Genomic DNA, 14,208 nt, shown 5'->3' with positions numbered 1-14,208 from the left:
ATGTATGGTATGTGTAAGATAATAAGATTTTTGCATCAACATGTTTTGTTATATGAGATTGGGAAATTAATAGGATGCCAGATCACATGGAATTCAAGGTTTTTTATGTTCACACATGTCGTTTGTGACGTTTGTGACAAGCAAATAAATTGCTTTGACGATAAATTTCATAGAATTGAAGTTTTTGTGTCCACGCTGATAACGCTACGTTATTTGTAGTTTTGTGCACAGAGTATATTTTCCTGCAAATAGGCTACTTCAGTTGTAAATAATGGAGAATTTTATGGTTCCCAAGCACGCTAAAATGATTTCACGCCGCTTAGGCTTACTCCAACCGAGTAGGCAAAAAACTGAGACCCATTTTGCTGTATAGGTCTCGTGGCCAGGAGATGGGCGACGGGCACCTGGGTAGGCAAAAACCCGAGCAGGTAAAAAGCGTAGTGGGCAGGTTGGACCCTGGTGGGCGAGGGTAGTTGGTCGTACAGTGACCCATGCGGGAGAGGGATGACCTATTTCTGCGTCTCCAGTACCCCTCAGCCTAAAATGCGTATCGCGTTTATCTATTCGGTTGGAGAGAGATAGGTCCTGCTACAGTGCACTTCCAGCACCTTTTTTTGGTTTGGGTACCCTACTGCCTACTCGGTTGGAGTAAGCCTTAACCCGCCAAGACTGCTAGCGTCGTTGTGCACGGCGCGGCCTCCGTGGAGTTGTTGTCGTGCACTGTTCGAACCGGGGCCACGGGGCTGTGTACATCAAGGAGTCCGTATTGGGCTAGGGGATAGGACGTGTCCTATACCTCGTTTATGTTGTATTCTACCCGCATGCGGAGTAGAACTAGTCGATATAGAAGGAAACAACTCGAGTTGTATTTGAGTACGATTCCTAAGCTAGTATCAGGCTAGGATTCATGTAACCCTGTCCTCCCGGATATATAAGGGCGGGCAGGGATCCCCTCAAAACAAAGATCACCAGATCAACATCAAGGCAATACAAACCATCATACAGGATGTAGGGCATTACGCATATTGCGGCCTGAACCTGTCTAAATCTTGTGTTGTCTGCACCTTCGAGTTCCTGATCTCGGCGCATCCCAACCTAAAAACTACCACCGTGGGTATACCCCTCGGAGGGCAGTCAGATAAAAGCCGACATGCACGGCCCGGCACATCGCAGACTCCGGCTAGGAAAAAAACAGTGGAGTTCTATCGCAGATTCCGGCTAGGAAAAAAAACAGCGCAGTTCCAGAACTGCACGCGAGATGTGCGCGGGGGGCGGAGAGGAGAGACGTGCGCGGGGGACGAAGAGGAAAACTGGCGTGAGTTGACGGGGAAAACGCGAAAAAAAACCGGGCGCGGGTGGAAAAAAACCTCGGGACGGCTCGGGCAAGCTCGGGTATGGAATAGGGGTGTCATATAAATATATATAGAATGCGCACAGGCGCGCGTCCACGCGCGATCACTGGGCGGGCTTCCAACCTGGTGGTCGCTTCCATGTGGGGCCACCAAAACGCCGTCACCACCCGCCCCGACGCCCCACCCTCCCCCAAATCGGCTGCAATTCCCGTTCAAAATCCGGCGTCCCACCCGTTCCTCAACCCCGACGCCCCCTTTCGCCGCCGATCCCCCGTCGCGCCGCTCGCCGTTCCCGCATTCCACCGCCGAATCCCATCTCCCACACCCAGACGCCCCTTCCGCCGCCGGTTCCTGTTGCGCCGCTCGCCATCCATCGCCGCCAGGGCCTGGTTGTCACGTGGTTCCCCGCGGGCGCCGCGGGGTACCTAGGTGCCGTGCGCCCCCCCTGGCGCCGCCGCCGGTGGCTGGTTGTCGCGCGGCCCCCCACGCGCCGCCGCCCGGAGCTGGTTGTCGCACGGTCGCCCGCGGCCTCCGGGGGTGAGGTGGCCACCGCTGCCGGGAAGGCTTTCGACCTCGACGGGCACCATTCACCGCCCCCGCGCGCCCTCCCCCGCTTGTTCGGTGGCACTGCTAGCCGACCGCCGCCGGGGACTGGCTTGCACGCACCTCCTGGTACGAGCCGCCCTCTCTGCAATTTTCTAGTGCTCTGCGCACCCGCATTTTTGCAGGGGAGACGTTGCTGATGCTATTCTAGTGATCTGCTTTTAGGGGAAGGCTGCCCGAGCTTTTTGCCGTTTGCTTGCAGTTCGTCGTTGGAGACGCGTAGCAAGCAAGGAATCGAGTCCCCTAGTGACTTCCTAGCGACACCGGCTGAAATTTGGTGAGACACGTTTTCCTGTTGATGGGGAATCTAGAGTTTGATAAGAAAAACTAGTTCTAGTGATTTGGAAATCTAGGCTGAAATTGGTACTGTTTTTTCCCTAGTGATGGATTGAACTTGCGTCCTGTTGGAGGAATAAAGTTGCATAGATGTTTTTTTTTTGCAACTCGTTTACATGTGGAGTTGCAACTGGGTCCCCCTTTTGAATTTAGTTATTCTTAGGTAGCCGTGGAATAGTTGCAAACAGTAGTGGTTTGTTAGTAATTGATTAGTGTTGCAGATGACAAGTGTAGTTGCAACTTGAATGCAATGCGGATGCAACTTGAACTTAGTAATTTACTAGGGCTGTCCTCGGTCCTTTTTTTTAAAAAAATAAGCAGGTGTGATTTAACAAACATAGCCCTCTCCCTCTTGTGCTAGTTAAGTTTTTTTATGCTACAACCTGCATGTGTGATGAATGCAAACTGTTGTTATTTCATTTGGTAACTGGTAGGGTAGATATATATGCAATTTCTTTTTATTCTCTGTTTGTTAAGTTGTATACTTTTTTTTCTTGTGTAGGCTGACTCTCGATCCAGCTTAGATGAGGACTGAAGGTGTGCTTCCAAATAAGATAATCAAAATCAGATTTGTTGGGCAGTCTACACAAGATCAACTTGAAATTCATTTGGAAGATTCTGTATCGGTGCTCGTGCCACTATGCGCACCACGAACCACGATAGGTGATACGGCAGCAGGTTCAGATGTTCTGCGTTCATCTCCTCGTCTTCAAGCTATGCGCAATGCCGCAGTTTCCAATCGCAATGGCCCTTTGGTGAAGAAACTTGCTACGAAGAAGAGGAAGATACCTTGGGGGGAGGGATTTGAGGCTCCCTGTTGATGATGACAGTGATGATTTTATGGAGATTCCATCACAAAGAAGGCACCGTTCAGTTGCAGGTGATGGCCCCAGTCATTATAGACAGCAACATGCTGCTGCAGATTATGTTCAGGTAATTTTATTTCCAGTCATTGCTGCATGTTCTTTGGTCTGCTAGAATCAATTTTAATTTATATATTGCGCCACATGGTTTCTTTTGCAACTGGGAGCTCAATATATTAGGCATGATTACTAGGGTGTTCTTTTTTTCATTTAATATACCTGAGATGGTCTATTTTTCCTTTCTTTTTCAGGACCAGCCCAATGAAGTTGTTGCAGCTCAAGTGGTTAAAGGTTGTCCAACGATTCGCTGTTCACCCAAAAAATGTAGAGAATTTGTTGACACTCTTAGTAGTGAACTGAAGCACATGATTGATCTTATGGGTTTGGTGGTTTGCTTTCTTTTAAGCCAAAATCTTTTGACAGGGATCTACTCATGTGGTTAATGGAGAAGCTTAACCAGAGATAATGAGATTGGAAATTGCTGGTGGCAAGGAAATAGAAGTAAACGAGCATGCTGTGGAGTGTGTCCTTGGTTTGCCAAGCAAGGGAGGTGATCCTCCTATAGTGAAGGACAAGGAAGGACACATTGCTCGCGAGCTAGTGGCAAGAGCCGTATTTGGTATTGATAGCGTAAAGGTTGCAGCTAAAGATTGAAAAAACATGGTTACTTCCAGGGAGTGTGATGATAATTTTGCCATCAGGGCCTTCTTCATTGTTGCTTTTAATCTGCTGTTATTTATAAATACTGACTCATATATCAGAGTTGTGGATGCCAAGTGGACCGAGAATTTGGATGTCATTGATGAGATAAACTGGTGTAAGGCTTTAATCGACAACTTGAGGTTTTCTGCACGTCTGTGGAGGAATGAAAGGGACAAGAAAGAGCATGCCAACATTAAAAAGATTGCTATCAATGGTTGTGGCATATTCTTGAATGTGAGTTACCTATTTCATTTTTTATGCCCCTCCTTTTTGTTAGTTGCTAATGTACATTCTATTTTTGAAACTTTTTCGATGTGTAGATATTATATATTGATAACCTGCAGCATGTGTAGATATTAATATACTAATTCTAATATACTTCAAAGGGGATATGTACGAAAAATTTCAAAAGCATCCCTATTTTTTTAAATATATCATGATTATATCTTATTACAAGTATATAAAAATGAGTATGTCCACATACTTCATGCATGGTCATATACTCAATGTATATACCATCGCAGATGGTCTAGTATGATCACATGCATCTTGTACATACCAATTATTAGGTTAAGATACGTCCTACATCATGAGATACACATGTAGGAGTAGGTATAAGGCTAAAATGCAACTGGGTGGAGACCCTCCATGGGTCTTGCGTACCAGCTGGTCCACCCCCTGCATGCAAAATTACGTGGAGGCAACTAACCATGTGTCACCCCTCCGCCATCCATCAGGAAGCATGCATGCAGAGAATCTTTTTTTTTATTCGGATAAAAAATGCAATATCTTCTAAACCGTAGCTCTAATTTCAAATCCGTTTGCATCAGGTTGTTGGAAAAAAAATATGCTTAACAAAACGAGATCCATGAAGACTATATTTGATGAACTTTTTTTTCCAAGTATGTAATTGCAACTAAGCTATACTATGAGTTGCCATCACAGCTACAACATGATTGCAACTTGGCTATAACGTAGTTAGTGCTTGTTGCAACCACTTAGAACCTAGTTTTTACCTAATTGCTACTAGTTACAACATAGTTGCAAGCCTAGTTAGTGAATGTTATAACCCGTTACTACCCAATTACCACTTGTGCAACTAGTTACTACTTATTTCAAGCCAGTTTCTATTAGTTGCAATCGGTTACTACTAGTTCCAATCATTTACTGCTCATTGCTCGTTTGCAACCCAGCTACTACTGGTTGCAATCAGTTACTAGTAGTTACTGTTCAGTTGCAACCTCTAATTACGACTAGTTACCGTTCCAGTTGCAACCTAATTATTACTAGTTGCAATCCAGTTACGTTGCAATTTGTTACTTAATTGCTACTTTGGTTGCATCCAAAATTACAGATGAACCTAATTATTGAGATCAGATGCAAATAGTATATAGTTATAACTAGATGCAACTAGATATAACCAGATGCAAATAGTATATATATAGTATAGATTTGGCTAGTTGGTTATCTCTCTTTGATGTTACTACCACATGGCACGTACTAATAATAGGATAGACGTGTGCTTCTCATCTTTTATCAGAGCCGGCACATCCTGCTAGCAGGGTTCTAATTAATATTAACTCTGTATGTTTAATGTTTTTGTTATTAAAATTTGTGCGGGTACAAATTAGAGATGTCACATGAACACTTTCAATGCATTGTTCAGAATATTGTCAGCAACTATCCGGTACGTCCGCTGGGACGGATGAACTGAATCGAAGAACACATACTTCTCCGCGTCTTGACACGTCAACGGTTCATCCACACCGCAAAGGACTGATGTCTCGATGAGTCCTGTGCCACAGCATCCTTGCACCACGTTCTCGAATCCTGGTCATCACAGACAAAACCGGTCAGTATGAAATTCTGGCAGACTCTCTGCTCCAGTCATCGATCCTATGTGGAGACAGATGCTTGGGACCACTAACCATAGTCGGACGGGTTGGCAACGATGGCAGACACCAAACTGTACGTCTCAGCGTACACCACCTGTGCGCCGGCGAGCTCACCATTGAGCTTCCTCATGGCCTCCTTCAGCTCGGCGTTGAACCTCCTCGCCAACTTGTTATACTCCTCATTGCACTCACCGGGCTTGTCATGGTTCAGCGTCCTCGCCACAGGTACACACCCGAACGGTGCAAGTCCCGTGAACTCGATCTTCCGCGCGCCAAGGTCGTAGGCGTCACGAACGGCTGTGTCAGCTAGGACAATTAGGTGCGCGACGTACTCCGGCGGGGTGTACTGGGTGGGCCGGAGAGGAAGGACAAGGTAGTTCACGATGAAGTCGTTGGTGCCGATGCTGAAGATGTACAGAGCCTCCGCGATGATCTCGTTGGCCACGGACTCCCCCTTTGCGACTTTCAGTCTCTCCTTGTACTCCACGAAGTACTCCAGCTGCTGGCTCAAGGGTATAACTGACTGGAATGAATTCAAACAGGTTCCAAACAACAAAATTAGTTCCGAATAGAAATTTGTTTGAGGTAAGTAACTGTGTGAGTTTTTGGAACAAGGAAACAGTAGTACTGTTCGGTACTCTACATTATTTTTCGGTAAAGAGCTAGCATTATTAAGGGCCTGTCAAACCAAATAATTTCTAGAGAGAAACCTAGAATCCTACCAAACGGTTTTGTTGACACTGAGAAGAGTCAGGACAGAAAGATCTGTTCTGCAGTTTTAATGCATTGCGGTTTTGGGCACCGCAGGCAGGAATATTCATCTGCCCCGGTAGGGTTCTGTGGAGAAGCTTGGCTTGGGTGTCCAAACAATCGTTGCATAGGACAGGAGCCATGCAAAATACCAAGTGACATCCTGCGCCAAGAGTCCAAATGAAGGAAAGCATCAGGGATCAACCTTGTGTATGACCGTGGCAACAGCAGAGGCACTGTATACGGCAATGTCACAGATAGATAAGGAATTGACTATTGAGGAAACACCACTAAGAAAGCTGAAGAGAGTGCCAACCTCCTCCTCACAGGCACGGTGATGGGGCGAGGACATAGAACAACGTTAAGGGAATCAAGGAGAGATCCGCAGCAACCAGATTGTTTCGGAGTGGAGTGACAAGGAGGCAGGGCAAAGGCTCTTGTTGATGCGAAAACGTGTCATGCGTCATATACCGAGCACCGAACATGCAGCGTGTCACGTGGAGCTTTCCAGCGCCTCTATGCGAACCAGTCAGACCGGTTTGGTAAGCTGGTCAAACCGGTTTTGTCGAGGCGACCTAACAAAAATCCAATGAATGCTCACCCGGGAGGGACCCCGTTGGGGGCAAGCGCACCTTAGGTTGCCAAAGGCAGTCTTTGATCAACTAAACTATACAATCTTGACTCCAACACCGATGCGGTTACAACTAGCTGACTCTCCTTAGTCTGGTACCCGATAGGGACAATCGAAGATATTCCAGTGAGAATCCAGGATTGCTTCGTTCCTGTTAACTTCGTGGTACTGGACATGGACAACTATAAGGAAACCACACACATCCTTGGTCGGCCATTCCTCAGCACAGCGGACGCACTCATTGATGTTGAAGCTGGAGAAATCCTACTCCACATTAATGGTAAGGAGGAAAAGTTTGACTTCTGGCCGAGAAAAGAGTAGTGTTAAGTGATCAGGATCAAATACAGGGCAACTCCTCAGAAAAACCAGAGAAGTCGAAGTAACACCCCTGAAGGATGATAGCCTCATAATTTTCATGAAGAACTTCATGAAAGAGGAACAATTATGGAGGAAAAGGTCGGATTATGGGTTAAACCCCCCAAACTCCAAAGTCCAAAGATCCTTAGCCCATACTAGCAAAACTAAAGAAGACCAAGAAGGTGTTGCGAGTGAAGAAGGCAAAGTCGTCCAAATCCTCCTCTCTTGGAACGGACACGCTGGCACCAAGCACCAAGCTGAACACGCAAGGAGAGGGTCCTGCTCGTCGCACCTTAAATGAAGAGCAAGCTTGGGGGAGGACATCCACCTAGGTAACATGTATCTTTCCTATTTTAAATAAAATAAAACAAAAAATTATAAAAATAATAAAAATATTTTATTTCTCAATGCGTGGTAAGAATGTTTTAGTTTCTCCAAAGTTGAAATGATGAATAGTTTCACTATATTATTTCTTTTATGCCTAGTTTACAGCTTAGTATTCTCCTAAGTTTTGAGTTTGTTGGCTTTAAAGTTTTAAAGTTTTACCATAAACCTAAAATCTTGTGGGTTGGAGTGTATGATTCCAGTCTAAGCTGTTCTAAGTATTAGATATGGTAAATAGAGCTACTATAGTCTTATTTCAAGTGAAACATAACATCCAGAGTTACATTTTCAAGACAAGAAAATGAGAAGTTCCTCAATGACAGTAATTTCCCACTAAAATCATATGTTGTGCATCCTAAAAACCTTCTACATATGTTGCTTGTTGTTTTATTGAGCTTTGTCACATTGTTGTGACCCTTTGTAAGATACTTCTCACACTTTCATTATCAATGTCACATACACTCCACCTTCTTATGCTAAACTTCTAAACTGAGAGTTAGCATCATTTCATCCATATGTTACACGGTCTCTCTCCAAATATCCTTGACAAAGGACATGACAATGCAAAATATAAAAGAAAGAAAAAGGATAGCCATGTCCAAAGGAAAATAAGAGAGAGAGAGAGATCATGCAAAAGGAGTTCTCTCATTACCATACACTTGCACATCTTGATCATGGTTGTATGGCTTGCTTCTCCTAGGATCCATTCTCTGACTTTGTAAAATATTAGATGCAAGTATGCCTTATCTTTTTCCTACCTTAAGCCCCACAAAAAACCTTATTAGAAGTAGGATTGAAAAAAGGTAAGAAAATGCCTTGGTGAGGATTATACACATTGAGTGATCGGAGGGTATCATTTGAGGAACTTGGTTTTAAGTGCAAAATTCAAATGAAAATCTCCGGATAGAAAGTTGAATAAGGAATGAGTAAGTAGTGATCTACAAACCATTGTGACTCTCAACCCGTAAGACAAGGAGAACCCAAAAGCCCCATAAAGGGCTAAGGTAAAAAGGTAAGTCAACCAGTGCCAGCTTATTCAATTTGAGGTAGAATAGTTTGCAGTAGGGTATGGCACAATGGAGGAGTAAGCACATCGCAATAACTTCTAATCAACAACCTAAGTCTGTCTTTGCTCGCTCAGGATGAGCAAGCTTGGGGTATTTGTTCACAGTCGTTTAGTATCTATTTCGCCCATCAATTTATATAGGAAACCAAGGAGAAGTGATATTTCTTACAAGTACATTAGTTTAGAATAATGTTATTTGCACATATCCCCTAGTTTTTATTGGCATGTAGGGATTAAAGCAATTTAGAGGGAGAAAACACACTCAAGATGGTAAGGAAACACAACTCTGACCAATCCGAAGTTGCCACCTATGTCTCACATGGATCAAAGGGCCCACCAACAAACTAAACAGACGTAAGACAACGCGGGGCTCGGACCATGGACAAGTGGACCCACTTACCAGTCACTTAGCCAATGGCGGTGGCGAATGGCAGTTAGAGGAGTTCGGCCCAACCAATCTTGCGTCGCTTCACCTACAGCCGCCATATGGAGGTCCCTGGCCACATTCCCATGTCAGTTATGCTGGTTTGGTGAGAGAGTAGTGGTCAGAAACGACCTAAAGAGGCTATAAATAGAAGAGAGTGTTCTCTCATTCAACACACACCAAGAAGCTCATTCTTTCTTCCTCATTTCATGTAGTCCTTAGGTAGTGGAGTTTAGGCTTGAAATAGCTTTTCTTTGGGGTCCCAAGTCCACTTGGAGAGTGTTGGTATTTCTTACGTCACAGATAAATCCGCAAGCGCACGGAATACCATTGTAGCATTTTACCCGTGAGCAATCTCGGGTGTCGTATTTATATTTCCATAGGGAAGACGATAATTATAGAATAGGTAAGTTGATGATTAATTCTTGGTTGAATATTCAATTGTACAAACAGGGGTAAGTGATATATTGATAATGAGGTAGTGTGACACACAAGTATACTCAAGCTCAAACTCATGGATCTGGATAGGCATAAGCAGGGAGAAAGGAAGAAGAAGCTACTCGGACCTTATGTACTTCTATCTAGATATACAACAAAAAGTATACACATAGACACATACACATGATTAGGATCCAGCACTAGGCATCTGACACTACCGAGAGAACCGCTCATGACTGGCAGAGGAGCCACCAGATATCTCGGCTACTTTATGGACCTCCTACCCCTCTATCCGAACTGGGAGGATTATGGAGGACGGACAAGTCTGTCACCACCTGCTGCCTACCTCAATAAAACATGGGATAGAGCGATATCTAGCAACACTGACTAACCCAGACACCATGACTGCATTAATAAGTGATACTCTAGTATCCCGTATGGAGCCCCCACCCTCCGAACGGACAGACGTCATGCTAGAGCAAACATTCCAATATTGGAACCGATGCCATAGCTCTAGAATTACTCGTCTAATCATGCAAGGTATGTATATGGTACAAGTATAAACTAATCATAGAGCATACATCTGACACCGTAGAATATAAATCTAAAAGATAACTCTATTAAAGATATCCGAGAATTACAAAGGAAGGTAAGAACTAAAGCCATACCGAAAACTCCTAAGCAACACCGGGAGCCCAAAGAAGAGCTACTTCAGCCTAAATTCCACTAGCCTATGGACTAAATAAGAGAGGAAAGAGAGAATGAGCAACTTGAGATGTGTCTTTATTTGGAGCCCCTCTTGCATTTATAGCCTTGGTAAGGCGGTGCTCGGCCGGCAAATAATGTGAATTCATGCAGAACCGACATTGGGAGGAACTAAGGGAGTGACAAGTGCCAGCAGGAGATGAGGGGTGCCAAGGTCGGTTCGGCCGACCCCTGGTTCAGCCGACCTAGCATGGCCCCCAGTCAACCTCTCCTTTGGCAGGGTCGCTGGTAGGTGGGCCCCTATGGCGGTTGTGCATGCCTCGGGGCTGTCCAAAGGCAGTTGCAGGCTCTGGTGGGTCCTTTGATCCATGGGAGGCTAAACGACACATTCTAATTGGTTCGTGGTTTTGGCCTTTGATTCAAGAGTGTGTTTTCCCTCCATTTCTACTCAAATTCCTGCATGGCTCTATTTTCTAAGGGATATGTGGTTTTGATATTATTTTAGATAAATATGCGTGTAAGAAATGTTAATTGCCCCAATTTTCTAATTAAATTGACAGTCGAAATTGGTGTGTAACAAGTGTGAACAGAGAATTAGGTATGGCTCTAGTATTTTTCTTTTTTCTAAAACTTGGATATACTCAATTAAGTTATCTTTTTATCTTTCCTTATGTGTGGTTCATATAATGCTTTCCTACTTATATATCCCTTTTATACTTTATACTCATACCATATACTTGCATGTTTAGATGAGTAAATCTATGCAGACATCGGTTCCAATATTCTTCATATTTGCTCTAATGCAATGTTTGTCAATCCGGATGGTCGGAGCTCCATGTGGGGGCCTATAAATTGCCCGCGCTACAATTTTCAGTCCATCACTTGAAGGACTGGCAGGTGGGCCGGTGGAATAAATCAGCGCAGCCCAATAGCAGACGTGCGAACATTAAAGTTGTTGAATATAGGACATGCTCTTTACATGCACATGGAAAAGTGTGTGAGGTATTTTTTCATGATCCGGCTGCTATTCTATGAAGTGGCCCTAATTATGGCTCATTACTCCGTCAACGAAGGCCCGACTTGCCCGCCCGCTTGATCCGCCTGTCGACCAGCCTGCTTGCGGCTTGAGGGAACGTGGAATCAGTGCCTGCCTGCATCGTCTCTGTCTCTCTTGCCTCGCGTCAGCCTGAGTGCATGACCATGACAAATTTGTAGCAGTACTAGTACTAGTACTAGCACTAGCAAGCAGCAAAGCAGGTTGTTTTAGTTGGTTCCTAATGTCAAATTTGGATATTTACTCAACGAAGACGTACTAGAGACGAATGTGGCTAATAATGGCTCTAGTGGGGATAAAAAATTTATGGCAGTTAATGACTTATTATCACAATTTGAAATATGGAATCTTCAATGATCTTTTAGTGTTAAATTGGGATATCTTTAAAGTTAAGCATCTTTTCTTTGATTCTATGAACTCTCAGTATGGAGGTCCATTATGGGATGGTTAGGCGCTTAGAGGATGGCCCTAGGCGTAGGAATTGGCCAGCTCCGCCACTGTGCATGGGCCTAGGTTGGCTAAGCATTGTTGGATGCGGGTGTACCCTATAGTGACAGCACTGTCTGTCATTCATTTGTAATCGTTCATCTCCGGGTATAACGTAAGAGTTTGTAAATTCCGTAATGGGCGCGGCTCGTGTCTCCTCCACCAGGCATAATCCGGTCTCTTAGCAGTGCCTGGGATCCTAAAGCTAGATCTTAAACATGTGTATGTATATATGTATAACATAGACTATGCATGCTTAGTTTAGAGGTAAATAAGGATCTAGTAGTTTTTTCCTTTCTTTTTGCCTTGTCCTTGAATTTGAGTTTGCACATTACCTTTATTCACATATGGTCATTTACATCTATTTTTTCCTTGGATATTCAAAAAGAGATACACGTGAACCTAGTATTTTTTAACCGGTGTCTTCCTTGAACAAATATGACATGCTTAATACTCACGGTTAAAATTCTACGACGATTTCCGTATACTTGCAGATTTATCTGTAATAGCAATAAAGTACTAAGCCACCACACTACCTAACGTTGAAACAAATAAGGAGTGCTTGGTCTTGAAACAAGATGACGATTGCCGAATTGGCCAATCAGTCATCATCTCAACTCCCGAACCAATCTAGTGCTTTGGCTTGACCATTAGGACATATATGATGACAGGCTCACCCAACGCAGTCCTTCAGAATCATATGTCTTTCATCAAGAACAGCGAAACCCATCCCGAAGCTAAAGTAGAAGCAACGATGCAATAGTGTGAAATTATATATAAAATAATGCCATACCAGAAGGGTACAACCAAGCCTACTTACTGCAATTTTTGCTGTTAAATAATCCAATCCGGTGCCTCCGGACGCAAAGCTGACACCCGTGGCGAGCTGATCGATCGTGTAGCTGGGGTCAAGGTAGGCTGGTACAGACGACGGCAACCCGAACTCCTCCGAAAGGAAGTCAGTGACGAGGCGGCCATTGGAGAACCTGCCGGTGGCGAGGCCGCCGTCGAAGTCGCGCCCATATGGTGGGAAGTTGCCCTTGGCGACGGTAGGGATGAAGTTGTTGTTGCCGGCATCGACCGTCGAGTCCCCGAACACGATGATCGCTGATACCTTGCCGGCGGCAGTGCTGCTGGCTGAGAGCGAGAAATGGCCGACGAGAAGTAGCAGACAGTAGCACAGGCTCTCCGAGGACATCTTGATTGGATCTCTAGATTGATGGCAAATCGGTGTAGATGTGATGACTCTAACGAAGCTTCAAGATACTATTTGAGAGTATCCATATATATATATATATATATATAATAGCTGGATCTGATCAAGCTACATGTTTAAAATCTGTGTAGTGTGTGCAGTTGAAGCTGTACAAGTTTCAGTCTCACATGGTCCGAATAGCTAGATAACGCTCCCGAGAGTGATAGCTGAGCTTCTCTCTCCTTTCATCTGTTTCTGAGGCGCTTAACTAAACTTAAATTTGTGGTGTATTTTTTTTTCACTTGAAATATTGGGACGTATTGAAAAGAACAGCTACCAGCAAATCTCAGTACTAGAGAGGAGCAGAATTTTTCGGCAACCGCTTCATTAATTTGCTTCTTTTTCCAATTCATTTCGCAGATCTTCATTCCGATATGACAAGATTTGCTGGTGGCTGGACTGTATTAGGCATTCGCCATACTATTTTTCTAGAAAAGTTATCTTTTAGGTCAAGCATCTATTAACTTATCTAACCTTTTCCTTTTCTTTAGTTTAAGACACTATAAAAAACGATTTGTAGAGACGTCTTATTTTTTTCTATGGGCGGATCAAAAGGTAACCCGCTCTTATAAATGGAGCATAGTTACTGTAGCAGCCGACCCGCCCATAGAAAAATATTTTTAGGGGTGTGTGATGCCATCACCCGCCCCTGCAAATGGGCATCATTTTCAAGGGCGGGTTCTAGGGGTGGGTGACGCCACCACCCGTCCTACGAATGGTGATATTTTTTGGAGCGGGTGATGACGTCACCCGTCCCTAAAATGCATTTTTAGAGACGGGTGATGGCATGACCTAACTCTAAAAATGGTTCCACACATAAAAATTCATAACGTTTTCATATAATTTCGGATGAAGTTAAACTTTGTGTCAAAATTGTAAGGAGTGACAAGATCTAAAACTTTGTAGT

The 14,208-nt window shown here is 44.2% G+C and overlaps 1 protein-coding gene and 1 long non-coding RNA gene across 4 annotated transcripts; one reads left to right on the top strand and one right to left on the bottom strand.

Annotated features, from left to right (window-relative positions):
• The first annotated feature begins 1,465 nt into the window (after positions 1-1,465).
• Positions 1,466-5,773, top strand: LOC112903141. Of its 3 annotated transcripts, XR_003230734.1 has the most exons (5): positions 1,466-2,024; positions 2,121-2,232; positions 2,794-3,224; positions 3,406-4,090; positions 5,523-5,773. It is a non-coding gene; the product is annotated as an uncharacterized LOC112903141 (long non-coding RNA). The 3 variants fall into 3 exon arrangements; XR_003230732.1 differs by lacking the exon at positions 5,523-5,773 and having other exon boundaries at positions 3,406-4,267; XR_003230733.1 differs by lacking the exon at positions 5,523-5,773 and having other exon boundaries at positions 2,107-2,232; positions 3,406-4,267.
• On the bottom strand, positions 5,299-13,365 carry LOC112903140 (GDSL esterase/lipase At2g42990-like). The gene is made up of 3 exons (XM_025972358.1): positions 12,867-13,365; positions 5,785-6,274; positions 5,299-5,686 (listed from the first exon to the last, which is right to left on the bottom strand). Exons 1-3 carry the CDS (start codon positions 13,242-13,244, stop codon positions 5,493-5,495), a joined length of 1,062 nt encoding a protein of 353 aa, XP_025828143.1. The 5' UTR covers positions 13,245-13,365; the 3' UTR covers positions 5,299-5,492.
• Between the last annotated feature and the right edge of the window lie 843 nt (positions 13,366-14,208).

Source organism: Panicum hallii, chromosome 8 (assembly GCF_002211085.1).
Source record: "Panicum hallii strain FIL2 chromosome 8, PHallii_v3.1, whole genome shotgun sequence".
Classification (NCBI taxonomy): domain Eukaryota; kingdom Viridiplantae; phylum Streptophyta; class Magnoliopsida; order Poales; family Poaceae; genus Panicum; species Panicum hallii.
The sequence above is the reverse complement of the archived record's forward strand: the minus strand, read 5'-3'. Positions and strand labels throughout refer to the sequence as shown.

Excerpts from the sequence above, each read along its gene's own strand:
- LOC112903140 (XM_025972358.1), bottom strand. The coding sequence starts at position 13,244 with ATGTCCTCGGAGAGCCTGTGCTACTGTCTGCTACTTCTCGTCGGCCAT. Across the intron at positions 6,275-12,866 it reads ATTTAACAGCAAAAATTGCA|TCAGTTATACCCTTGAGCCA; the intron begins GTAAGTAGGCTT and ends AATTCATTCCAG. Across the intron at positions 5,687-5,784 it reads TGCCAACCCGTCCGACTATG|GATTCGAGAACGTGGTGCAA; the intron begins GTTAGTGGTCCC and ends TGTGATGACCAG.